The sequence below is a fragment of the Chelonoidis abingdonii genome, chromosome 7 (genome assembly GCF_003597395.2).
Source record: "Chelonoidis abingdonii isolate Lonesome George chromosome 7, CheloAbing_2.0, whole genome shotgun sequence".
In the NCBI taxonomy this organism is placed as follows: Eukaryota; Metazoa; Chordata; order Testudines; family Testudinidae; genus Chelonoidis; species Chelonoidis abingdonii.
The window spans coordinates 48,806,206-48,833,467 of NC_133775.1; the positions used below are offsets into that span (position 1 = coordinate 48,806,206).

The following is a 27,262-nucleotide window of genomic DNA, read 5'->3' on the forward strand; positions in this document are numbered from 1 at the left end:
TAAAACAAATTCACTATGGACTGAGCAGTATAGCGAGAAAATGTGGAAAAAACAGAAGGAAGAAAAAGACAATCATACTGTTCAAAAGAGAAAACAGGAGCTTTAAAAGCAACTCAGAAAACTTTAATCTTCATTCTACAAAAAAAAATTACAGAAGATTTTTGGAGGAGAGCAGGCCATCCAGAGACACAATATTTTGGGAATGTAAATGGCTCCAACCCTCTTTAGGTTGGCCATTGAAACACCATCCAGTCACTTACGGATATGAGAGAACACACTGTTTCCCTTTCTTCCAAATTCAATTCAGACAACAGATTAGTCAAATTCAAAAACAGTTAAAGAAAAATGATTTTACAACAACAAAAACATTTTCAGCTGCATTTGCCACAGAATACTAGTAACAGCAAATCCCTTTTTTAAAGATTTAAATTACTAGTGGGAGAAAGCAGTAAGTGTTCGACATCTGGGCAACTCTAATTGAGAACAAGTTCTGTCAGTCAAGCACAAGAGTCGATAGTTATGTTTTTTCACAAAACTTAACATTATATTACTCAAATAAAAGTGTGACTGTTTAGACATTTGGCATATGCTGTAGGATTATCAATGTATCTGCATACAGAGAACATATTTCAATATGGTATATATATGAGTTTGCTTAATGATGAAGTGGAAAAGTTTGAGTGAAGAAAACCATGAAGTTTTAAGTACAAGTAAAATAAAATAGTGTTAATTCATTGAAGTCTCAACATAATCTTACATATATTTTCTTAAATATATACAGCGTTATAACTGAGAAGACTTTCACAAACATTTGTATACTAACAATCTCTGTTTAATAAGGGTAAGAAATTCTTGATTTGCTTATTTGGAATACAAGATGAGTGTCAACTATTTCTATTACCTGATGCATTTACACTTGATATAAACAAACAGAAAACAGTTTTCTGGATCTTGTACAGTTTTCTGGGGATCTTTCCATTTAAGAAACAAATATATTTTACAATTTATTAAGATGTTTTTTTTTTAAATTACACACCTTATAATGAACCATATGGAATTACTATTCATATATGAATTAAATTTAACATTGAAGTGAAGGGCAGGCAGCCTTAAAGAGCATGAAGTAAAATAAAATCCCAAATAAGATTCTATCAAATGAAAAAAAATAGGAAAGGAGTCTGCTGAAATGAAAGATCATATCCAAAATTCAGTTTAGGCCCCTTTCTGACCTTACACTGGCCTGACTGCATTTCTGTTAGACAGTGCAAATATACACTAATAGGAAATCTGGCCTTGATAAATCCTTATTATGTACCAAAATCATAGTGGGACAAGATTTCTGAAAGGGCTCTCTTTTCATGCAATTTGCATCTATTAACTTGTTGTCTTTTGAATTACAGGTACTTGAGTATTGTGCCTGTAAACCCAATGGAGGCAGTTAATTGTGCAAGCATTCTCACTTGCAGGTTTAAATTTTAAAGGTGAAATATCTAAGAATTGGAAGAAATTCTTGGAAAAGACTAGTCTTTTAAACAGGCTAAAATAAGGCAATACACTGAGATTTATTGCATCTATCATTTTTACTGCTTTAATACACATGATCTTCTGTTAAGTCTTTCTGTCCAAGTCTAGACACATTTGGAATTTTTTTCCAGGGAGTAAAGCATAAAGTGAGATTTTCAGGATCTGAAATTCTTTAAGTTATACTGTACTGTAGCAGCATGTAACACCACACTAAATTAATAGGTAATTTTTATGCCTACATGAGGTAACAGTATATATTATCAGCAGTTAGTTAAATTAACTAGAACACAAGCAATAGAATATTAGGAACAAAGTGTATTATAAAGCACATTTTGCCCAGAAGTATTCCACTGAGTTTTATAAATAAAAATACAAACACAACATGTTAACTCATTTTCTAAAGACATAATAGATTGACAACACTCTAACGCTGCAATTTGTTTGCCCAACAGTCAATAGATCCCCAACATTAACTAGCAAGCAGTATTAAAATGAACTGAAATGCAGTGCACACTCCAGATTCCTTGCTCTAGAATATACAGGGAGGGAGACTTGAGTTTAAAAGAAAGAAGAAAAAATAGTAATTAAGTATGGATCAAAATTAAAAAATAATAAAAGTTACTTTGATAGTTATCTCAGTAAGTAGTGGTTTCTAGGAATGTTCTTATAGTTTAAAGTCCGCCACAGCACATATCACTAATGCTTGTCAGCCATACTGAAGTTCCCCTCAGACTAGTCATTTTACATGAATGTTAAAGAGTATTTGTATTTTATGAATAGGGCGGTACCAAATTCATGGTCCATTTTGGTCAATTTCATGGTGACAGGATTTTAAAAACATTGTAAATTTCATGCTTGCAGATATTTAAATCTGAATTTTCACAGTACTGCAATTGTGGGCGGGTGGGGGAGAAGACTGCAAGGCTATTATAGGGGGGTCGTGCTACTGCCACCCTTACTTCTGTGCAGCTGCTAGCTACGGTGCGGCCTCTAGAGTTGGGCATCCAGACAGCAGCGGCTGTTGGTCAGGCACCCAGCTCTAAAGGCAACACCTCTGCCAGGAGTAGTGCAGAAGCAAGGGTGGTATGGTATTGTCACCCTCATTTCTGCTGGCTACTAGTAGGGGCGCAGAAGTAAAAGTGGCAATACCACATCATGCCACCCTTACTTCTGCACTGCTGCTGGCTGTGACGCTGCCTTTATAGCTGGGCACCTGGAATGAAATGGGGAGGGGAGCATATCCTGACACAAATGAGTTTCAAGTAATAATAAGATGAGACAATGAGATACTGCAGTATATAACTGATTTCTGCCCATGATACACTTACTGTTTTGTAAAACAAAACCATCTTGTCTATTCTACTCATATTAAAATAGAACAGTTACCCACATGGTAACAAACCACTCCATAAGAGCCAGAGAGAAGGCTCTTCACAACCTCTGGGAGCAGATACTCCATTTTTCATACTTCCCCTTCAACATTACTGGTTCTTCACAAGACCAGAGCTTCAGAAGCCTTCGCAAAGTTCAAGCTATAAACCATATCTTTGCTAGTATGGCATTTTTAGTCTTTGACACACAATCCCAGGGGTGAGCAACAGGTCCAACCATCTCCACCATAAAACTGACTCACTTAGCAGTTGCAATACATTTACTACTATCATCATCATCTTACCAAAAAGTCACCTAGTTTTGTCCTCCTAGTCTTTGCCCTCGCTTTCTTATATGTCCCCTGTCCAGACACTTCTCCCTCCAATTTAGCCTCCTGACTCCCTCACTTCTATCACTACAATTCCCTTCTCTTCTCATTTAAATGATTGAGCCGTCACATTGTGCCAATTGCTGGTTAATGTAACCACAACATCCACACACCAGTGTTACCCTCTACTTCCCTCCTACTGTTTGCTACACTTGTATCTTGTCTTGAATTAGATTTATAAAGTCCTCAGGGCAGGGACTGTGGGTATGTTTACACTGGAGTTGAAAGTGTAATTTCCAACTCTGGTAAACATAACTGTGCTAGCTCCAATCTACCTGGGAAACAGCAGTGCAGTCCCAGCAGCAGGACAGGCTAGCCACACCAAGTATATAGGGATTCATATGGGATAGTACTTAGGGCAGCAAACCCATTCTACTGCTCATGTCACTGCAGCTCCATAACTATTTTTAGCATGCTACCTGAATCAGAGCTAGTGCAGATATGTCTACCCTAGCTGGAAATTATATTTCAAGCTACAGTCTAGACATGCTCTGTATCTTCTTATAAGTTGGTTCAGTAGCTAGCATACTGGGGCGGAGTTTGACTGAAGTCCATTGATACTACTGCTAGATAATTTTAAAAACCACAACAACATGGGTAATTACATCCAATTTGTTAAAGCAATTCATAAAACTGCCATGTGAATTATAATTTATACTTCAACTAATATACTGTAAGCAATAGGCCCATGTGTACTACTAAGAAATAAATTACTGATTTCATGGATTTCCCATAGAAAATGTTAAAAATTTCACAGTGAGGACTGTTAGGCAGAGATAAGAAAGATGCTACAAATATGCTCACATCTAAGAGTTTTCTGAAACTGTAAGTCATAAAAGCTAGATATTGTATCTGAACAGAAAATTTAGAATGAATCGGTACACTACAAGATATCCAAGCTCTTCTTTCCTGTCTTTTCTATTAGATATTTGACTCTCTGACAAGAACCTGCCATATGAAGACCGAGCTATTATATATTCTGAAGGAGGAAAGGTAATTTGTAGGAGAAACTACATTGACAAGAAGGTTTACCGGTTAAGCCATATGAAATATATGTGATTCAACTACATACAAATTAAAAATAACTAAACTTCTGTAGCTCAAGTTCAACTGATACGCTAAACAAATAATGTTTTACATACACCCTCCTATATATTAACATTTCTACAAGATGTTCAACATAACTATTTGGGGGTTGAAGTAAAATCTGATAATCAACCAGTACTGAAATTTCACAAAATAACTTTCTGAAAGCCCTCCCAGTATATTTTTCTATTCTTTGGGAAACCAAAGCTATTGTGCCTTTCTTTATGAGAAAAAAGATAATTCTACATCACACACATTATGTACTTATCTGATATCTGTTACAGTTTCAAGGTAACTGCACCAGTATGCCCCTCCATCCTCTCTTGAGGGCACACAATTAAAGGTCCCTGGTTCCCAGCCATCACCTCATGAAAAGAGATCTGCACCTCTCTCCCTCCTGATTTTGATTTTCCAGGCTGCACAGTACCTTACCTAGACTATGATACTCCCATAGCTCAACTGCCTAAACAGACCAGCATCTGGGCTTTGCTTTCTCTAAAAGGAGACGAATAGCATATTGCCTGCAATTATAATATATGAGACAGCATTTTGTAAGCAAGCACACTTGTTCTTAAGGTGAAAGCATTACAGAGAAAACATTAAAAACCATAAAAGAATCTATGTGCATGTTAAAAGGCTTACTAGAGGTCAAGCCTGATTCCAACAAAGGTTCTAGCAGGTTTCAGTCCTTCAAAAACAAACGTCTTTCCCCCGTGGCTACAGGCTCATAACTGTCTGATTCAGAACAATAATTATAGCTAGACAGATAAGCTGTTTATACAGCTCAGGCCTTTATTCTCTAGTCTCTTAGAAATCAGCAAAGACCCATGGCCAGGATGTAGTTTCAAAAGGTACTCAAGAAATCCACTTAACACTTATGTCCCAAAAGTCCATTCTCAATTTAGTCACATTTTCAATATAGTCCTTTGAACTTCCAAGTCTCACATCATTTCTCCCCACTAGAGAAATTACATGTAATCCCATCCAGCAACAGTACATAAACTTGGCATTTACTATAACGGACCCCAAACATACTTAAATTCAATAAGGAAATTGCCATATCTGTCAACACCCACTTTGGGCTATTGGAGATCTGCAAATTCGTATAACAATTATCTCAAAATAAAAATGCATCCCTTTTTGAGGAACAAAAACAAACAGCACTACTGTGTGTAGTTCACTGGCACCAAGTCAAAACAGTTACCCAACACAATATGCCTTGCCACATCTGTACATGATTTGAAAGCTATCCTACATGAAAATTTGTGGACTGCATTATTCAACTTTTAACTCTGACTTTTTTCAAAGTAACACCCACATATGCTGCTTTTTCATCTTATTAAACAACTTAAAAACACAATTGCCTGTTTGAGTGCATTCTAGCTAAAAGAAAACTTGTTCATGTAATCTGACATCCACAAAACCATAACACTATTTCAAATTACCTAGTCTAGGGAAAGCTAAAAATACTATGAGAACGATGAAAAACTGCAGGATTTTATGACAGGATTTGAATTTACTGAAGGTAGTTACATCTAACTTTAAAAAAAATTATTCTGGTTACCAAGAACATTATGGCTGTCATAGGAAACATTTGAAAAGCTGGCTCAAGCAGAAAAAAGTTAGGAACCTGATGAGTCCCAGGGAAGAGTAAAACTGTCTGTCCAATACTGTGGCTACTTGCTCTGAAGATTACAATCTCATCGCACGGGGTACTTTCACATGATTCTGATAAAACCTGAGAACAGTGAAGTCCGCTGGACACTCCTATTTACTCTCACAAGCATTTTGGGGCACAGACTGTATTTTCATCTCCAACTTGGAAGCTGGGGAGCAAGGCCTGAAGCTTGCCCCACTCCGGTGCTCCAGGTGGGGCTCTGGGTTGGGGGTCGCTCCAGTGCTCCAGCCAGGGCACTGGGTCGGGGCTACAGTACGCGTCTTCTGGAAGCCGCGGCACGGACCCGCTCCAGCTCCTACTTGCTCCAGTGGCCCCTTCCAGCACTCCAATGGGGGCTGCTGGGGTGGCGCCTGCGGATGGGGCAATATGCAGAGCCACCTGGCCGAGCTTCCGTGTAGAAGCCAGAGAAGGGACATGCCACTGCTTCCAGGAGATGCTTGATGTAAGCACCACTCAAAGTCTGCACCCCTGAGCCTTTCCCCATGCCCCAACCCCCTACACCAGCCCTGATCCCCCGTTGCTCTCCAAACCCCGTCATTCCCAGCCTGGAGCACCCTCCTGCACTCTAAACCTCTTATCCCCAGCCCCACCCCATAGCTCGCACCCCCAACCAGAGCCCTCACCCTCTCCCATACACCAACCCCATTTTTGTGAGCATTCATGGCCTGCTATACAAGTTCCTGGCCAACGGGAGCTGCAGAGTCAGCGTTCAGGGCAGGGGCACTGAGCACTGAAACCCCCATTCCCTCACAGGGGCCGCAGGGACATGCTGGCTGCTTCCAGGAGCAAAGCAGCACAGAGGAAGGGAGGCAGAGCAGGCAGGGAGCCACATTAGCCCTGCTGGTGGCACATCTCTGCATGCCCCTTGAGGGACGGGAGGCAGTGGGTCTCTGTGCGCTGCCTGGGATGGGGGAAGAACGTGAAGCTACCTCCTGCCCCTGCCAGGGCGCACAGAGATGTGCCAGCAGCTGGCTGCTTCCGGGAGCAACGTGGGGCCACTGGCCACAGCATGCAGGCAGCCTGCCTGCCTGAGCCCTGCTGTGCTGCCGACCAGGACTTGGGGATGGGTTGTCAGATATTTGTCCTGTATTTTGAAAGGCCCCCTGTCACTGGGGGACCCGTGCCACCGCACATTTGTTTCATGGTAAATCTGCTCCTGACTAACTTTAAAATAAATCTGAGGAAGATGCTACAATTTACCCATTTATTTGAAACAGGTAATAATATTATACCAAACATAAAATCCCATCAAATGCTTCTCTCACACAGTTTTAAAGTACCTGCAAGCAGCTAATGGGTTAATTTACCTACATTCAATCCACTCACATGCAGGAGATCTTGCACAGGGCACAATTCTAATTTTAAAACTAACATTTTAAAAAAGCTTGTACTGCCCTCTGGGTTGAAGCTAACAATTTTATAAAAAATTGATGAGGATGGATTTGTATTCTTTTGATTATATTTCTGAAAATCCCATATAAATGTTTGTTTTACGCTGCTGGGGAGCACTACAACTTGACTTTTTGATAGGCAGCAACAGCATGAGTGCTTGCATCATGCTGGGTGGCCTCTTCTGGGGAGCAATGCCTGCAAGCAGTAGTTTTAATTTAATTTTTAAAATCACATATGCAATGAAAATTAAATCACACATATTTACATTTTTACACCACTACGGTCCTAAATCTTCCTGAAGGAAATACTTCATTTCAGACATGCATTTAATCTCCGTTTTTGGTACCGAGATGCATTGTGTTCTTTTCTTTCCTCTGAATACACCTCTACTCTGATACAACGCTGTCCTCGGGAGCCAAAAAAATCTTACTGCGTTACACGTGAAACTGCATTATATTGAACTTGCTTTGATCCGCTGGAGCGCGCAGCCCCGCTTCCCGGAGCCCTGCTTTACCACGTTATATCCGAATTCATGTTATATCAGATTGCATTATATTGGGGTAGAGGAGTACTTCCTTTTAATTAATTGACCAGCATCTCATGATTTACTCATATAGGTGCACCTCAATTATCCAAAGCTTCCATGCAAAGTCTGTGCGCGCACATAATGTTGCACCTCTTCCCCAACCTCAATAACCCCCCTCACATGCCAGCCTTAGGGAATCCAGTAGCTCCTCTCTTGACGTTCTTTAGCCCATCACATAATAATCCATGGGGGAGACACTGCAATGCCCTACTTCTTGGATCTTCATATAACCTTTGTTAACTGGATTTTGTATAATTGAGATTCTACCATATGACAAAGTTGGGGATTTTTTTATTTTTTTATTTTTTTGAGGGAGGGGCAACAAAATCCTTTGATTATTTAAACCTTAACCTAGTCAAGTCTCAGTTCTTGAACATCAAACTGAAATTGATCTAAAAATGCTTCTGCATGTAGTGGAGTTTAGTCAATATTCAGATTCTTCCAAAATAATTGTCAAAAGTGTGGTTTACCTACCAGTACATGTTTATCCTAAAGTGATTTTTTTTCCCCCCTGTATAGACTATATAATGTACTAACTTCATTTTGAAAACATTACCTGTGGACCAAAACCTCTATTTGGGTAACTTTAGTCCTTGACAGATAATCAAACAAATATCACAACTGGACTTTCAAGTATCATTAACTGCTAAAAAATCTTTACAAATATGGATCTTTTTTATACCAAACTATTTTAATCTGGAAAATTGGACACTAGCCTGTCAGCATTGGAAAAATAAGTTTTTTAAAAAAAGATAATTTAGAAGCTTTAAAAAGAAGCAGCAAAGAGTCCTGTGGCACCTTATAGACTAACAAGACATTTTGGAGCATGAGCTTTCGTGCTCCATGAAAGCTCATGCTCCAAAATGTCTGTTAGTCTATAAGGTGCCACAGGACTCTTTGCTGCTTTTACAGATCCAGACTAACACGGCTACCCCTCTGATATTTAAAAAAAAGGCTTCCTTCCTACAAACTAGGATTTCTTAAGTGTAGAACATATATATTTGTCTACACTGCAGCGGTTTACATTTTAGTTTGCTATTAGCAAAATAGCCCAAACTGACTAAAACCTAGCTAGCTAACAGGACTTGTGTAAAACCAGTTCAACTGACCAAGTGTCTCACATCAAGGAAATGTAGACAAATATTATGTGGCCAAATCCATGCCTTCTGGCAGAGGTTCCCAAGGGAGAGGAGTGTTAACAATGGTTGTAGCTGAATATGACCTTCAGTCACAGCCTCCAACATCAGCAGTCAAAATAAACAGATTGTCTATGCTTCACAGGCTGTGACTTCCAAAGGAAAAAATGGAAGTATTAAGCCACAGGTCCCTAAAATCCAGGAAACGCAAAAAATAGAATCTGTTACACCCACTATGAAAATAAACATGCAGGTCTAAACCATGTCTCAGATCAGGGGTGGTCAAACTACAGGCCGGGGGCAACATCCAACCCTCCATCTGGTTTAAATCAGCCCTGGAGCTCCTGTTGGGGAGTGGAGTCTGGGGCTCTGCAGCTGTGCGACAACCCCGAGGGCTCCTGAGCACCTACAGCCTGCTGGCCATCTTCCAAGGTATTGTGGTGAATGGTGCTCCAGCCAGGGAGCTGGGTCTGAGGCTGCTCCGCACGCATGTGCCAAGGCTCCTGGAAGCAGCAGCATGTCCCCCTTCCAGTTCCGATGCTTAGGGACAGCCAGGGGGCTGCGCAGGCTGCCCCCATCCCAAGCACCATCCCTGCAGCTCCCATTGGCTGGGAAATGCGACTAACGGGAGCTGCAGGGGCGATGCCTGGAGATGAGAAAGCACGCAGAGCTGCCTGCCCGCACCTCTGCATAGGAGCCGGAGAAGGGACATACCACTGCTTTCAGGAGCTGCTTCAGGTAAGCGCTGCCCGGAGCCTGCATCCCTGACCACCTCTCATGCCCCAACCCCGTGCCTTAGCCCTGATTCCTCTCCTGCACCCCAACCCCCTGCGCCAGCCCAGAATCCCCCCCACCCCCGTAACCTGAACTCCTCATTTCTGGACCCACCCCAGAGTACATACCCCCAGCCAGAGCCCTCACCTCCCCCATGCCACAACCCCCATCCCCCTCCTACCAACTGAACTCCTTGGTCACAGCCTGGAGCACCCTCATCCACCCTAAATCCCTCATCCCCAGCCTCACCCCAGAGCCTGCACCTCCAGCCGGAGCCTCTCTCCCCTCTGGCCCCCTGCCCCAGCCCAGAGCCCCCTCCCACACCCTGAACTCTTCATTTCTGGCTCCATCCCAGAGCCCTCACCCCCAGCCAGAGTCCACACCGCCCTGTTTCAGATGATGGTACTGATAAGGAGACCCAGTTTAGACCCTTGCCACTCTAGTTAATGGGACTGTTACACTGGAAAGAGAAGGTTATTATTTGATACAGGATTATACAATTTACCAGTACACTTACGTGAAGGGAAGGAGAAAAACCAGGACGCAGGAGAAGAAAAATATAGTGGCACGGAAGTCAGCTATAGGTAAAAACTTAGGTCACACTGACTAAGCCACGTCTTTGTCCTGGACAAAGAACTGTTCTTCATATGTGCATATGGTCAATACAGAGCATGTCCTCATCAAGGGAAAAGCAAAAGCCAACTTTATTGTACATGCAAATCACAAGCAACTCTCATTACTCCGATATTCCACGATGAGTCAGACAGCTCTTTTGTGCTGACCTTTACAACCATGTCAAGCTGTGATGACAGCTAAGGGCTTCACGTTTTCTGGTTACAGCAATACTATTAGTCCAGAATTCAGTTTCACTATGTCTAATGCAATATAAAGGTTAAACTATTGTTTAGGTTTTCACTAGATGGCACTAGCTTGGCTTTCAGCTGAGCATCCTTCCTTTAACAAGGTCAGAATAAAAAAGCATCAGGTATATTTTGTGTCCATTTCAAACAAGTATGTTTGCACTCTTACTAGTATAAGGTTAAAAATGTGGGGAATTCTTCCTCAGCATTCACCAGGAGAACAAATGCCAGCTATCAGCCAACACTGTATACATGAGATAGAGGTAGGACTATCAATATGATCGTCTTCTATATTCATGTTTTCACTGACCCTACCCTAATTACCTTGACAGTGAGCATTTCCCATTTTAAAATGAAAAAAAAATAATAATAAAACCAGTACATGAGATTACGGTTTGCAGTGAAACCTATAGGTAGGATGGAAGGAGATGTGTTTCTAAGACACAATGAAGGTGCTGTCCGGTTTGCAGTATAAACTGCTGGATAACTAAATATCAAAATGTTAATATCAGTAGTTTATTGGTTCATCAATTTTAACCCTCCCAGGCAAATGGGGAGATGTGGCAGGTAAGAAAAAGGATCACTCCTGAAGAAGTTCTGTTACAGTAATCAATTCACCAACTGAAATAATGAACTTCATGGTTTAGCAATAAAAATTCATTATAGAAAGTCAGTTCTTGCCAACTTCCCTACTACAGCAAAGAACTGCCAGCAGCACAGATTTTAGCTGATACTACTTCAAAAAAGCCCACTATTCACAAACTATTTTGTTACAAATTTTGAATTCTAACTGAGCTTCCAACACCATTTACAAAGCAGCAGTAAAAATGTAGTTTTGTTTATTTGTAGAAAAATGCAAGCATCTAGAGTCTCTCAAATATCAGTTACAATCCAGAGAGCAGTTTCAGTATATTCATACTCGATGGTTTTGAGAGTTTCATATAAATCAATGCAAAGCAGTTACAACAGGAAGATGAGAGCAGGTAGGCGAGAGAAACTAAGAAAAACTCAAAGTTCATAATAGTAAGAAGCCTTCGGAAAACTGGACATCTGTATATAGATTACAAGCTGCACAGAAAAGGTAGGATTTTAAGCTGCATTTCTAAAATGTCAGAGGTGGGAAAATTACTACAGAGAGTAGAGTTCCACATTATGGCCCAGAAACAGAGGTCTGTCAAGTCCTGTATAGTTGTGAGATGAAAATTCCTGGGAACTAATACCAGCGGGGATAGAAAAAGGAAGTGCTGGTATCACAAAAGTGGTTCACAGAACAAAAAAGTTTGAGAATCACTGAAGAGAAGGAACCGAGGAAATTGTATTTGGATGCCTCTGCACCACACAAATCAAGGACTGAAGAACAAAAACCATGATGAGTGTGCTCAACTCACCAATTTAGTACTTGATAAACAGGGGCGGCTCTAGGTATTTTGCTGCCCCAAGAATGGTAGCCTGCCTGCCGCCCTCGCAGCAACCGGCAGAGAGCCCTCCCAGCGACCGGCAGAGTGCCCTCCCTGGCTTGCCGCCCCAGGCACGCGCTTTGCGTGCTGATGCCTGGAGCCGACTCTGTTGATAAATCAAGGTTAGATCATGTAGTCAACAGTGTTCAACACCCAGTTGTGCTCAGAGAATCAACTGGAGGATCAGTCTTTGCAAGGTAGTCAGTGATCTCCACCATTCCGAAAATAAATAAATGATGTAGCAGCCAGCATAGAAACAAATCAAGGATGTTATGAGTGAAGAGAATCAGGAGAAGCATCTACCTTGCCACAGTATGCTTTACATCAGATTTCAGTATTTTTCCCAGAAGTGAGGATTGACCAAGTATTCTAATGCATATTTATTATTTTTTCATTCAACTTGTTGGGAGCAAATTACTGCATTATTTTATTTTTTAAATGTGCAGAATATGTTTCAATTCCCTGGCAGTCTGATTTCTTCCAGTACTGTGTGAAAAACAGAAGAAACAGGACTGAAAACGAAGAGTGAAACTCAAAAGAAGTCACAAACTTGACAGATTAGTGGTTGTCTGACTATGGGTATTGTTACAATCTCCTTCAAACCATGCCACTCACTTAGGTGAAATCAAGCTTGGAGAGAGATGCATATAGTAATATTTCTGCACCACTTAAGTAACAATTATTTCCTCCACATTCATAACACAAATCCAGGATTCCACCACAACTCTCAGATTCAGCTTTTAAACTAAAGAAGTCTGACATTTCTGGTGGAAAATAAGACTCTAAAAGTAACACAGAACTTGATTCTTAGATGGAGTAATTCTAAAATGGCAGATGAGATTTTATTGCTTCTCATGGCACTGTAAAGATCTTCTGTGTAGTCTCATAATAATCCAGTTTCTTAAAATGTTATTTCAAAAGGTTCTAGATTATATTAAGTAAAGAACCAGTTTTAGTTTCATTCATTTTGTTTTTTGGAAACTGAAATTTTTCTCTTCATTGGAAGAGGTTGTAGGGGGAAAAACCAAAGGAATCCAATTTAGCAACTTGTACTGAAGATTTCAGTTCAAAATATCTTAAAACTATAGATCCTGTGTTGAATTTATTAAGTGGGATTATCAGGGGGGGAAAAATGCCTTAAACTTTTGGATGCAGAACTTTGATATGAAGCCATGCAAAGCTATATTTCTAGAGTCACTTTCCTGACTAATTGCAATTTAAGATTTTTTTAAATTTTAATTAACCCTAGTTTAGCTAAAGCTTTGAACAACATAATAGAATTTTATTTTTATTTTTTTAATACAGGACAACAAGCAGGCAACCTGTTTACCAAGTCACAACATGATGATTTGAAACAGACATTACGCCCTGAAAATCTGTATTTAGTAACCTAGTGCTGCAAGACCCTTCACTGGAGCTAGCCTCACAAGCACCACTGTAACACAAGGCCTTTGATTCAAGCAGCCACATTTTTCCCCCTTAATTCTACACACCAATGCATTTTGAATTCATCACCAAATGGATTCATTACTTAAAATTAAATATTAAAAAAAATGAACTGGATGCCAGTGTTTTCAGACTAGAGGACGACAATGGCAAACCAGTTATTAGACAAAAGGAAAAAGTTCAAATAAGAATCAATTAGTTTTGAAACATTTACATTCTAGGCATTATTTTATGCTCAAATTAGGAGTGCACAGTAGGCATAGGTGCACAGATTTAGAAGAATGTTTAGGGCTTTCTACTCAGATTTATATAGGTATACAGATGGCAAAAGTCTTAATGAGGCCTTTATGACAGTTTTGTGACATCTATCCTACTTATAAGCAGATCAAAACAACATTTGTTTGAGAATGTTCAACCAACTTCCATATAAGTAGACAATTTAAGACAAACAAAATAAAAAAAAGTCTGGTTGAGGGTCTCTGCTTTCTCATCTGTATGTAGGGCAATCCATATTAAAAAAGATAAATCAAGTCATTTGGCACATATGGTCATCAATCTCACCAGGCCAGATGGAGGAAAAAGCTTAAACAAGTACTGTAGAGGTCAACGAACTCTACCGTCACTAAATTAAATCCAAACAGAAAGTTGGATGTGAAGCAATATTCCAAGTCCGCAGTTCAAAGTTTTGTTGACATGTTACACCGTTAACCAACATAGCTATTCTAGCAAAAGCCTTAGGGCAGACACAGTTATACCAGCGAAAGGTCTTTTTTGTCGGTCTAACTCCTGTCATTTAAAGGAACTAGTATAAGCAATACTGGCAAAAGAATTGCAGATGATATCATCTACATCTCCAGTAGGAGAGTTTGCCGGTATAGCTATACTGGCAAACCCTTTCTAATGTAGGCAAAGCATTAGCCACTACCAAGAGTTACAAAGAATCTTTAAAAAGAAAGAGCTCTTCAATTTATACACAACCGGTGCATTCCCGAGGTTTTAAAATCAGACATTGACTTCTCATTAACGCTGCTAACAAACAGACAACCCTGTTGAGAGGCACAGGCCAAGTAAACCTAAAACATTCATACATGCTGTCACTGAGGCACACTACATTTCAGAAATGCTTTTTAACTTACCGTTACAGACTTCAAAGTCATTCCATGGTAGGTTCCCATAGTGTCAATTTTGAAGCCTTCCGTCTCTGTAAAGTAAAAGAGCCTCTTGTAAGTCATTCCACATGCAACCCTCAGAATAAAGGCTATGTTTAAACTGGCAGGATAGGGGAAATTCCTTTCCAGTCACTTTTGGGAGGAAAAATGCCTTCTTGCTGATGCAGTATTTTAAGTGCTGTTCACACACTAACTTTTAACTACATTAATCACAGTCACTATCTTCGTTGGCTCTAAATATGGCCTATGACTGATTAGCTGAAATCCTGGTCTCATTGAGGTCCCAGGGAGTTTAGCCATAAACTTCAATGGGGGCCAACAATGTTCTTTTTATGTTTAACACTGGTTAAAAACATGGATAGCAATCATGGATAGCTCACACAGTCATTTTGCTTTGGGCAGATGACTACTTTTGCATGTTTGTTTTCCCTGTAACCAGTTTTCCTATAAGCAGTTCACAACACTTTACTGCTACATGGACAACACTCCTCTACCCATGCTTGTATATCTAGTTTGACTGGTCTTCCTTTCTCTCATATCTTTCCAATATTGCAATTGCTCTATATGCTGCTGGTGCTCTTCTAAATAATATACATCCTCATAACTCATCTGGGCTAGATTAAGATGGGACCGTGACTCAGAATATGGACTGAGAATAAGAGTTGTGATTGCACTATTTGGCCCTTAAATTTGGTTTTGATATCCTGACATGCATGTTAGTTTTACAACTCAACATATGCAGAATACTCAAAGGAAGTCTGATAGAGAATTTTAAAAACTGGGATTTTAGTACAATAGCAAAATAAGGAATATAAATGTACTCAAGCATGTTCACTTTTAATACAATTTAAGTAGTCAATTTTAAACGCCGATTCTAACAGACGCAGAAGCCCGAATTATGCAACTAAAAGCAGCATTTCTAATAGTCTCATGAACCACATTCTACACACCGTAGATGTGCAGGTAGATAAAATTAGTTTTATAAACACACACACACACACCCCTAAAATCACCATAAGCAAAGAAATGTGTTAAAGATTACACATTTATTTGAATACAGTAGTAACACTGCAGTTATACTAATAGCAAAAAAATGTTAATGACTAATCAATCCTTATTCTTCAGGGCATAAACTGATCTCCAGTAAGATTAGGATAAAGTTTTCCCTACAAATCCTCACTGAATGCATTGTGCAGGCAAGAGGATTACAACTTCCTCTGGAGTATGTTGCAGTAACCACAGTTAGAAAACTGTAAGAAACTGTTAGTCAAATATACATACTAACAGGAGAAATCAATATTATTTAAGAAAATATCAAAGAATGTTTGCATTTTGTATGTCTCTGCTGATGCAACATTTCAGAACTTAGCTGAAACAGCTTCAGAATTGTGTAAACCATGAAACCTGGTTTCTCTCTCTTATTTGTAAAAACCTTGGTCTGTGTTAACAGCAGAGTAAAGCAGAGTGTCAAGCTCCAGGTGTACTGCCTCTCCCCCAACAAGGAAAAAAACCCAAGGTCATAAAAACAGATCAGTAAGGAGAATAAACTATTCTAAGGCAAGAACTGGACAGAGCCAGCGAGGAAGATAGTAAAGAACAGATGACAGAAGCAGATAGATAAAAGTAAGTTTTAGCAGGATAAGCAAAAATTAGTTTAGGTTAGTTACTGTGATTAATAGACTCAGACTTTAAGGTCAGAAGGGACCATCATGACCATCTAGTCTGATATCCTGCACATTGGAGACCACAGAACCTCACCCATGCTTCCTGCGATAGACCCATAAACTCTGGCTGAGTTACTGAAGTCCTTAAAGCATGATTTAAAGACTTCAAATTACAGAGAATTCACCCTCTACACTAGTTTAAACCTGTTCCCCATGACCCAGAGGAAGGCAAAAAAACAACCCAGGGTCTCTGCCAATGTGACCTGGAGGGAAATTCCTTCCTGACCCCAAATATGGCAATCAGTAAGACTCTGAATATGTGGGCATGACCCACCAGACACACACCAGCGAAAGAATTTGCTGTAGTAACTGAGGGCCCCTCTCATCTAGCGTCCCATTACTGGCCATTGGCGATATTTGGTGCTAGCAGTCACAGATGAGCTACATTCCATTGCAGGTAGTCTCATCTTCCATCCCCTCCATGCATAAGAATGTTTTAATTAGATAGGTACACAGATGAGGTAATTTGGGAAATAGAGTCTGTACAAAGCTACAGAATAAGGGATAAAGATTGTGATTGACAACAAGAGCGTGTAGAAGACAGGGAAAAACCAGAGATTTGAAAAAAGTTGCTCTATCCCTAGGAAACAGAACTTGATTGGTTATCTTTCTTGCTTTATCTGTTTTTGCATGTATATGTCATTCATAGGTGATAATAGTATTGTCTTAAATACACAAAATATAGGCTAAGATAAACTGTTTATGCCTAAATTGAAGAGGAACTCATTTTTCACCCACCATCACTGATATGAGAAACTTAAGTAACTGGATCATTGTCTGCTATGGTATAGCAATTCCCATGTTGTAGCCTAACAGTAATTTCAGATGGTTCAATAACCTTGCATGTGGCAACAAATCTTATACTGTGGACCGCTTCAAAAATCTTGGACCACCTTCGCTCCCAGCCTCACTCTGCTGCAAACACCATACCTGGCTCCATTTAAAAGGGCTAGGCCCCAAAGTGAAAATAAGCCAGTAAGTACACTGATGTGAGTTTTTCCATCTGACTATATTCCACCACTACAATTTGTACACATGCTCTTTATTTCCACTCTCCTGATAGATTTTACATTTTTAGTACCCAGAATTTTCCCTCATTGCTTACAAGCCCCACTAACCATTCCAGGTCATTCTGCAGTTTGTTTCCATGTTCCTTTTGTTGGCTACTCATCCCATGTTGAGCCGTCAGTAAATCTGATCATGGTTGAATTTTGTCAGCTATTACTTTGATGTAAAAAGACTTAACAGACTTTAATTCCTGGAAGGAACCCGAACAGGCTAAAGCAGCACAAGGGAGAACTGCTAGGAATACAAAAGGAGCTCTGGTTGAAGGCTGATTCATCCATACCTAAAATGAAGACTGTACACCACTCCCCATTTCAGTGGCACATGTCATTACTGATGACAGCAGCTCTTTGCACTGTCTGGAAGGGGTTCACTAATTTGTTTTAAGAACCACTATGCTAATGAAGTCAGATAACAAGCTTCATTCCAAACAAGATGTTAACACACCCCTCTTTACTAGCAGTCAAATCAAAACCAAAGGGCTCCATGCAGCGGTTTCTAAACTAGATTAGTGAAGTAACTGAATTGTATAAAATACATCAGATATACAGAGAGACTGTTTATAAATCCCCTAGCCTATCAATCACTTATCAAATAGTTCAATCATCTCACAACTGGAACTCAGCATGAGCTTCCATTTAACAGCCTCTCAATACCAATCTTCAGCCGATGAAATGGGTATTCACCCATGAAAGCTCATGCTCCAGTATGTCTGTTAGTCTATAAGTGCCACAGGACTCTTTGCTGCTTTCACAGATCCAGACTATCATGGCTACTACTCTGATACTTAACCTGAGTATAGTAACTGAAGTTTTATTTGCAAATATTAGTTTTATAATCTTCTAATACTCAAACATATATCACATCACCCAGCTCACCCACACCAGGCTGGAAAAACATGAAGACACGTATTTCTTCAAATCAAAATCTGTCGACGCCTTGCATATTTATTCTCTATTATTAATGACACATTTTTTGATTGTAGGATTCTATTTCTAAACAGAAATTTAATTCTAAGCACAAAAGAAAAATCGGGGCACAGAGTATAATTAAAATTTAGAATTTTGGTAGAAAATGCTATTACACATCTACAAGACAGCAGCAAGCTCTTAAAAACACCATGACAAGACAAATACATTTATAGTACAACTTCACTGACAACCTGGTTCTCGTAACAAGAAATTTGCTTAGTACCTGCAAAAAAGCAGGTTCAGGTTTAGAAACTGGAGACTCTTCTCCTCTATTTCATAAATTTACTGTTCAAAAGAAGTGGCAAGTATGCAATCTGAACACATTAATTTATTGTGTAAATACAACTGTACTTAAACATGAAGCAAAATTACAGGTGTGGGTGAAATAGTGATGCCCACACTAAGTCCATCAGCAAGGCTTTCAGTTAAACATGGGAAAACACTTAGGGCATGGCTACACTTACATTTTTGCGGCGCTGGTAGTTACAGCTGTGGTCGTACAGCTGTGTAGGGCCAGCGCTGCAGTGTGTCCACACTGACAGCGACCAGCCGGCGGAGTGGGCACATTTTGCAGCATTTGCAGCGCTGTGGGAGTTGTGTGCATTGTGGGCAGCGACCCCAAGCGCGTCAATGTGGCTGCAAACAGTGTTTTTCAAAAAAGAGGGGGGGGCGGTGAGTGTGACAGGAGCTGCAGGAGACAGAGAGTGATTTTGGAGGCCAGACAACTGGGACAGCTCCCTGCCTTGCAAAGGTCAAAAAGAGGGGGTGGGTGGAGTGTGAACAAGAGAGCGTCGGGAGACAGAGAGAGTGGAATTTTTGGAGCCAGACACTGTGTGACAGCTCCCTGCCTGCAAATTCTGGCCATTTTCCTCCACTCCTCTCTGCAATCAAAATTTCCCAAATTTTTTCCCCCCGCCTAAATGCAAAAGGCTTCAGAAACCGAGGATAAGCAGCTTTCTCCGACAGGAGCGCAGCCTCTCCTCACCGCCACCCACCCCCCTACCCCATGCTGTTGTCTCGCTCAACAAACAGCTGTGAACATCCAAATGCCTCCGCTCGCTCGCTGCAGCAAGAGCAGCTGTGTTGGTTTTTAGATAAAGTAGCTCCGGGGTACCTTCCAGTTTGTTGTATACAGGAATTGTGGGATACCTCCTAATACCCTGGAGGCCAACAGCAGTGCTGGTGAGTGTCCACACCTGATGAGCAGCGCTGCATCAGCAGCGCTGGATTCGCTACACCCGTAGCGGACCAGGTGTACAGCCAGCGCTGCAGGAAGGGACTTGCAGCGCTGGCTGAGCTCTGGAAGTGTGGACACCTGGTAAGTTGCAGCGCTGTAACCCCCTTACCAGCGCTGCAACTTGCAAGTGTAGCCAAGCCCTTAGATGTGGTAAAGATGACACTGTGGCCTGTAATGACAGAAAGAATACTATCAGTTTATACTAGATGGGATCACAAGTAGTGTCCGTTCTGATAGCAATTCAGCTTTTGATTGTGGGCACCTTGGTGGCAGTCTCAGCAGAGAAACAAAATCAGCATCTCACTTCTGAAGGTAGCCCCTCAAGTCAGGGAGAGGGCACTGGTGGGGAAGTTCATATTGCTACCACCTATGCTGAACATGTTGGATAGAAAAGATCATGCAAATCTTCCGAGTTATCATTTCAGCACTTTTCACATGTGCTAACATCACTTTAAAAGTGGGGTTGATGAAATGCAGGCAAAGGAGTCTAAAAAGGTTAGCACAGAACAATTTAGCCACTGCTCTTAAAGCAGTTTATTACTTGAATATCCTATAGAACAAACAAAAAAAAAAACACCATCATACATGAGCTCAGTGGTCAAGCATGTCACTGGCTAAATTAAGTACACACAGTTCAAAATGAAGGACTAAGCCTTGATGTAAGAGGGAGAAGAGTGCCAGATATGCTGTTCAAGAAGAGCATTGTCTCAGTTTCAGAAACAAACAATTATGAATCAAAAATATAACTTGTTATATTGCCAAGATTGATGTGACAGGTTAGGGGTTAGAAAGAGGTGGTCTGTGCCATGAAAATGATGCCATGAATGAAGTTCTCTTACCTTCTTAATGCCCAGTCAAAATTAAAATGAGTTAAACTTAAAGAGCAAGCATAAAGGAGAAAATCTAGTATAAGTTTATTTTGTATTGTTAAAGACTTGTGCTGCTCACTAGCAATTTGAAAGTCAAAGTCAGAAGTGAGGAAATAAGGCTGGGCAAAGCAATTGCAGTGTGTTTGCCTTAACAGCTCGATTGTTTGGAGGGGATGGGAATGGCCAGGTGTACAGCCAGGTAACATGATCTTCCATGGCAAGGACAGACAGACCATTTATGATGGATGGAGCTGCAAGACACATTCTAACATGTTTAAACTTAAATTATTGTATGTCACGTTAAAGACAAGACAACTTTTCTCCTTTTAATTATAGCTGGCGTAATAAAGTATGCTTGAGAATGGGCACTGGTCTGTGTCTACTACAGGACTGCTAAAGCAGTTCAATTTACTGTGGGTATAATAGACTTGTTCTTTACTCTCAAAGAATAGTACTTAAAATCTAAAAACTTATTTACTATTGCAGCTACCTTAACTAAAGCATTCCAGTAACAGAACTTGTCCTATTTGGCATCGGGACTGTAAGGCAAGCCATCTAGGTGAGCAAACTGATACTACCTTCTGAGTAACAATCCATCCCAGAACATACAGAAACTTGGATGCAACTCAGCAGTCTACTTACCATATCTTGCCAGGTTAAAGTGTTTTAACCCATTATCTTACATCTACACGTTTTAAATTGCTTATGTTAACAAGCAACCTCATTCCCATATTAATCCAACATACTGAAATATCCAAGGTACAAACAAACCCACAGAAGCAAGCAATTTCCTAATTAAGACTGCCACGGATAACACTGTAGTAAAATTGAGATTAAAATAATCTAAGTCCTTATGCTTACGTAATTGTTAGTTTAATACTATGAAACTCTTAATGTTGTAAGATCCTCTGACAGAAGAGCTAAAATGACTACACATACTATTTTTGTGGCACGTTGCATATGCAATTTAGTTCCCATTTTTAACAGGTTATTCAGAACAGCGTGAGTAATGCTTTATGGTATATTTTCCTTATATCTATTCATTATGGAGCAAAATTCAGTGAGTTTTCCTATTACTCTCAAATGCTAATAGCTTATTGAGTTTTAAGATCAGAAGCAACTATTATGATAATGACTTCCTACATATCACAGGCCCTAGAATTTCACCCAGTGATTATATGCTGAGACTGAGATTTTCAGAAGTGACTAATGATTTTGGGTGCCCAACATGAGATTTGTTAGAGTGGCCTCATTTTCAGAGGATTGGCACTTTAATATCTTCTAAAAAAATGAGGCTCCCTTGAGGTGCCAAAAGTTGGACATAGAATTCCCAGTCACTTTTGAAAATTTTGGGCTTAATAGCTCTTTATCTATTGCTAAATTTGCTAAAATACTGACAATGTGGTAGAAAGATAAAAAGAAATAAAATCAAATGGTAAATGATAAATTTGAAACAGTAAGTTTTTAACTTATTACCAACAAGGTATTAGGAGAACTAGAAATATTTAAAAATAAATGCTGTACTAATATATTTCATGTAAGGAATTCTTCTCCCTTAAGTCTGTCCTATACCCCACAGACTGCAGCAGGAGCTGCAGAGTAGCTTCACAGTTCCCGTTTCAGCCTGAGGATTCATCTCTTCCCCCATTTTGCAAGACTTTGCATTATGTTCCTAATAGGTTCTGTACTCTGCCTTTGTACAGGGTATGAAAATTTAGTGCTTAATGAGGTGATACTTTTTAAAGCGTAAGTAGTTTCTTTTCCACTTATGTTCTGAAATACTTTGTACACTGTGAAAAGCCCAAAAATTACCTACCCCCCTTCCTAGAATTTGTCTTAATTAATATAATAACATTTCACTAGATAAAGCTCAACCCACGCCTTCTCTCTAGGTTTAGCTGTTTCTAGGATTCCTATCCCAGGATTGTCCAACCCAAACACAAGGTTCTTTTTCCCCTCTAGGGTACACAACTACTCCCCACCTTTGTATGTCCATACTGCATCCACACAAGAGTAAGAAACCACCAGAAAATGCTTAATGAATCAATCCTAGTCACAGGACTAGAACACTGCCAGCCGGTTACTCTTTGGTGTTAATTAACTCCCTGGGCAAACTGCACCCTCCTTGCCTAGGCATGAGACAGAGAGAGAAGGGGGCTTTTTTGTTTGTTTTGTTAAATGCAACTCACAATTTTTGGTTGTTTATTGTACTTGATTTAAAAGAGCTCTTATCAATTTCGTTAGAGTTCCGTCTATTTGCTTTTACAATAATGAGATTACTGTGTGCACATTTAATCACTATGCTGCACACATCTACAATTTACTTCTTTTTTTTTTTTTTTTTTTAACTTAACTGTATTTTGTGGGTGCTTCAATTAGCACAAATTTAGCAATGAGGCAGACTGCTCTAGAGCCATCCAGATATAACAAGGCTCAGAACCACATTATCTTCCCTCTGAAAAGATTATGATTTTTCCCTTCCCTACATTTTATACCATATGGAAAACAAATAGTAGCTAGTTTGACTGATACGTGAACCATTAGTCTTTCCAAGAAGTGTACATTGCTATGGCTGACACAGGTTTTCAATTGTAAAAGCAGGTATATAAAATATGATACAAGCAATAGACAAGAAATCTATACAGTTGGGACAATTTTGTAGTTTAAAAGACCGTGGTCTGGTGAAATGAAAGTGCTGTGGTCACTATGTTTGAGCACACTGCACTCCTCTTTCAATAATCAATTATTACATTCTTTTTCTAAGAGAGAGAGAGTTAGCATATTAAAGGAAACTCTACAAAAACTAATCCTGCTGGTAACAAGAATGAATGCCACGCTACATATTCAGCTCTTCACACAAGACAACTTGCTTTCTTCTACGTTTTCAAGACTGGCATTAGTGCCCAATATGATTTGCTCTCACCCAGGCCAAATGATCTTCCAAATGCATTTCATTATGCCAGGGGTTTTCAAACTTCATTGCACTGCAACCCCCTTCCGACAACAAAAATTACTAGAAGATTGCGCCGAGGGGGGAGGGAAGAAGTCCTCCCAGCCTGGGCAAGGGGGCCAAAGCTGAAGCCAAAGGATTTCAGGCCTGGGTGGAGGGGTGTTCAGCCGAGCACGTCTAACCCCAGCTATGGCAACCCATTAAAATACGGTCCCGACACACACTTTGAGAACCGCTGCACTATGTATTCATTTAGATATTTAACATTCAAGTTTTCATACGACTTCATGCATAAAATGGATTGATATACAATAGAAAAAATATGAATATGCCAATCAGGATTTTTATTTTTAATATAATCTAATTGTTAAAAGTCAGTTGTCACACTTAATTTGTTAAAGATAGGATAGAAGCATAACAAGTTTAAAGAATGGCATGAAAGCTGCTTGACCTGCAGAATATTAAGGAGAAACTACAGAGCAAAAGACATTTAGCTGTTGATGGTTATGAAGTGTTACTGTTTTTGCAGCTTAAACCTATTTTCCACTTGAATGTTCGGTACATCATACATTGAAGGTTATTATTTTTATCAGATGGTTACATTTCCAAAAATTATTTGCACTCTGTCAAAGGCTGATGTGTTCTGCCTAAAGGTTTGTCAGTGTTTATTACCATGCTCTGCTAAACCCACAGGGCTTTTTGTTTTTGAAGATGTAAAGCCATGGCTTCTATTATCTTTGAAGACATGATATAGTTTTAGAAATAAGAACATGAACATTCCCTTTTCACAAAGCTATGGGTACTTGAGATGCCACTATGAGTCTCAATCTCACCCAATCAAAAAGATGCCATACAGAGAACACATTATAAAACCCACATGGGTTGGAAACTTTGAAGGCAGAGGACCCAGATTTGTCTCAATTATTAATCACCATTAATGATAATGGAAGTTACATGGCTCAGGTACTGAGAGTTGCTGTGGCTCAAAGCCAAGTAATAAGCTCTCTTGTCCTTCAAATCTTTCCCAGAATCCTAGGTCCCATAAGGTCTCCATAAAAAGATAACTATAGTTTCATAGCTTTATTGTCTCTGCCTTTGTCTTTAGATTGTAAGTACTTCAGAGCAGGGGGTCACTGTCTCATATTAAATGTAGCACTGAATACATTATACATATGAAGAATCATGGGATTTGATTTTAAACCACACACATTAGGTATACTGTATGCTACAGAAAAAAATGCATTCCGTATTTGTAATGAGAACTATAGTGGAACTACTAATTATCTTTAGTCTCTGCTGTTTAGGATACAAAAACCATAGCTCCTCCAGCCCCATATGGGTTTTAACTAAATTACACTCCTGTTCCAAATTTCAAAATTTTGTACTCTTAAAAAAACCACCACACACACACAAGACACTTAGGCCTGGTCTACACTGGGTGGGATCAATCTAAATTACGCAACTTCAACTACGTGAATAACGTAGCTGAAGTTGATGTACTTAGATCTACTTACCGCGGTGTCCCCGCTGGATCGATCGCTGCCCGCCGATCCGGCCGGTAGTGAAGACACACTCTTAGTGCCCAAGTTGTCAAAAGAAATGGCTGACTAGCAGTTCCCCAGTGTGGATTTATTGCTAGGGGAGAAATCTCCAGGTATTCCCTTAGCACTCTAAGAAATCTGAAGGCCAGTCACTGGCTCTGTGGCTGACTGTATAAAGTTACTGAGGCAATTTCCACGAACACTACACCAATATTTATGAATTAATCTTGCTGTTTAAAAACTGTTTAAAAAAAAAAAAAGAGCACCAGTGCAGCATTGCGGTATGTATCAGTGCCTCTGAAAGAATAGGTTGGCATATCTCCACTCTTTCAACAACTCCCTCCCTCCCAAGGGAGGGGAAAGAAGAATGGACCTGAATATGTTATGTATTAGGCCCAAAATATTTGAGGCACCCATTAGAAACAGAAGAACCTTCAACTTTTTTTTTTTTTTTTTTTTTAAAGGATTTTTTTCCCTTTAATTTCAGGACATACTATTTAAAGGATGCTCCATCAGTTTGTTTGTTTTTTGATTAGTATTGAAGTGGACTATTGGCTTGACTAATATATGTGCATACCCATGCCCTATGAGTTTAAACTACTTATGCTATCTCTGCCTTGAAACTGAACAAAAAAGTATTTTAACGTGTAAGTTTTGTTTTTAACTAGACAATCTGTTTCTTAAAGGCTAAGGCTAAAAAATCATTTTTAATAAATAAGATTCCTAGCTTGCGTTACTACCAGAGACTATATGTGAAGATGTTTCAGTCATCATTTATGGGCGTATACTTTCCACTTTATTCAGCTTTGACAATGAAAACAGACGAGTCAGTTTCACTTTTCAGTTCTCAAATGCAGTGTTTCCTTAATGCTAATTAGTACTGTGAGATCAACTTACCTTCCTTTCCTTTAAATCTTTCCTGATCATATCTGTTGTAGGCAGCTGGAATAGACTGCTTAGTCCGTAAAGTGGGATCCTAAAACAAATTAGCAAACAAAATATGCTTCTGCATCTCAAAATGTATGTTGATTAACACATTTTAGTTTCTGAACTTAGGAAAATATTGTATATAAACTGACTTTACAGTTTCGGGAAATTATGTAGGTGTAAGTTTTCAGACAGTTTGTACTTTTAATTAACTTCATTTTAACCTCTTATTGAGACAGTATATTTTAAAAAAAATACTTAATAGCATGCAAATCTAGAGAACTGACAACATTCTGAAGCAAGACAAAAGTAACAGAAAGCCATGTTAACTGAGCAAAATGACTGAAATCCATAGTTATCAATTCCATTAATTTGCGAACATCTTGGGGCTCAAGAATGAATTGTCGTCTGACAGCATATGGCTGGTTCTTCAGCCACATGCACAGAAGACTCTACCACAAATCTAATTAAGCTAAAGAGGTGCTAAACCTACAGCACAAGATTAAACTGAGAGGGGAAAAAGGCATATTTAAAATGCATTTTCAAAATGCTACCAATCTAATGATGCACTAAATATCGATTCATGCATCTTTTTCATGGGTGACTTAGTCACACAGTTACAATCATTCCAAACTGTATGTCTGAGTAGTTCTATGAACAATTTATCTATTTCAGCATAAAGCAAGCATTTAAATGTCAAAATTCATCTTGCTTCTCCAATCTGGTACATATAACAGAGGTATCAAAATAAGCTGAAGTAAGATTAACTGGCTTTCATAGCAGATTATTGAACTCCTAATGGTAATTTAGTTATTAAGTTTAATAAAACTCAACAGTAAACATCACAACTCAAAACCACTGCTTTTCCAACGCCTAGATAGACCTGAACAATAAAAAAAGTAAATCATAGAATATCATGGTTGAAAGGGACCTCAGCAGGTCAGCTAGTCCAACCCCTGCTCAAAGCAGGACCCATCCCCAACTAAATCATCCCGGCCAGGGCTTCGTCAAGCCTGATCTTAAAAACCTCTAAGGAAGGTTATTCCACCACCTCCCTAGGTAACCCATTCCAGTGCTTCACCATCCTCCTAGTGAAAACGTTTTTCCCAAT

The 27,262-nt window shown here is 39.6% G+C and overlaps 1 protein-coding gene across 3 annotated transcripts in view; it reads right to left on the minus strand.

The window, feature by feature from the left end:
• The window catches only part of CDC73 (cell division cycle 73), a 174,379-nt gene that overhangs the window by 109,375 nt on the left and 37,742 nt on the right, over nt 1-27,262 (minus strand). For all 3 annotated transcript variants that reach the window (XR_004375155.1, XM_032791044.1, XM_032791045.2), the window contains exons 9-10: nt 26,122-26,200; nt 14,835-14,899 (exon numbers count right to left, since the gene is read on the minus strand). Coding sequence is in view for 2 of the 3 variants with exons in the window: in XM_032791044.1 (XP_032646935.1) it covers nt 14,835-14,899; nt 26,122-26,200 (144 nt within the window). In the remaining variant the exon portion in view is untranslated. The remainder of the gene's footprint in view (nt 1-14,834; nt 14,900-26,121; nt 26,201-27,262) is intronic.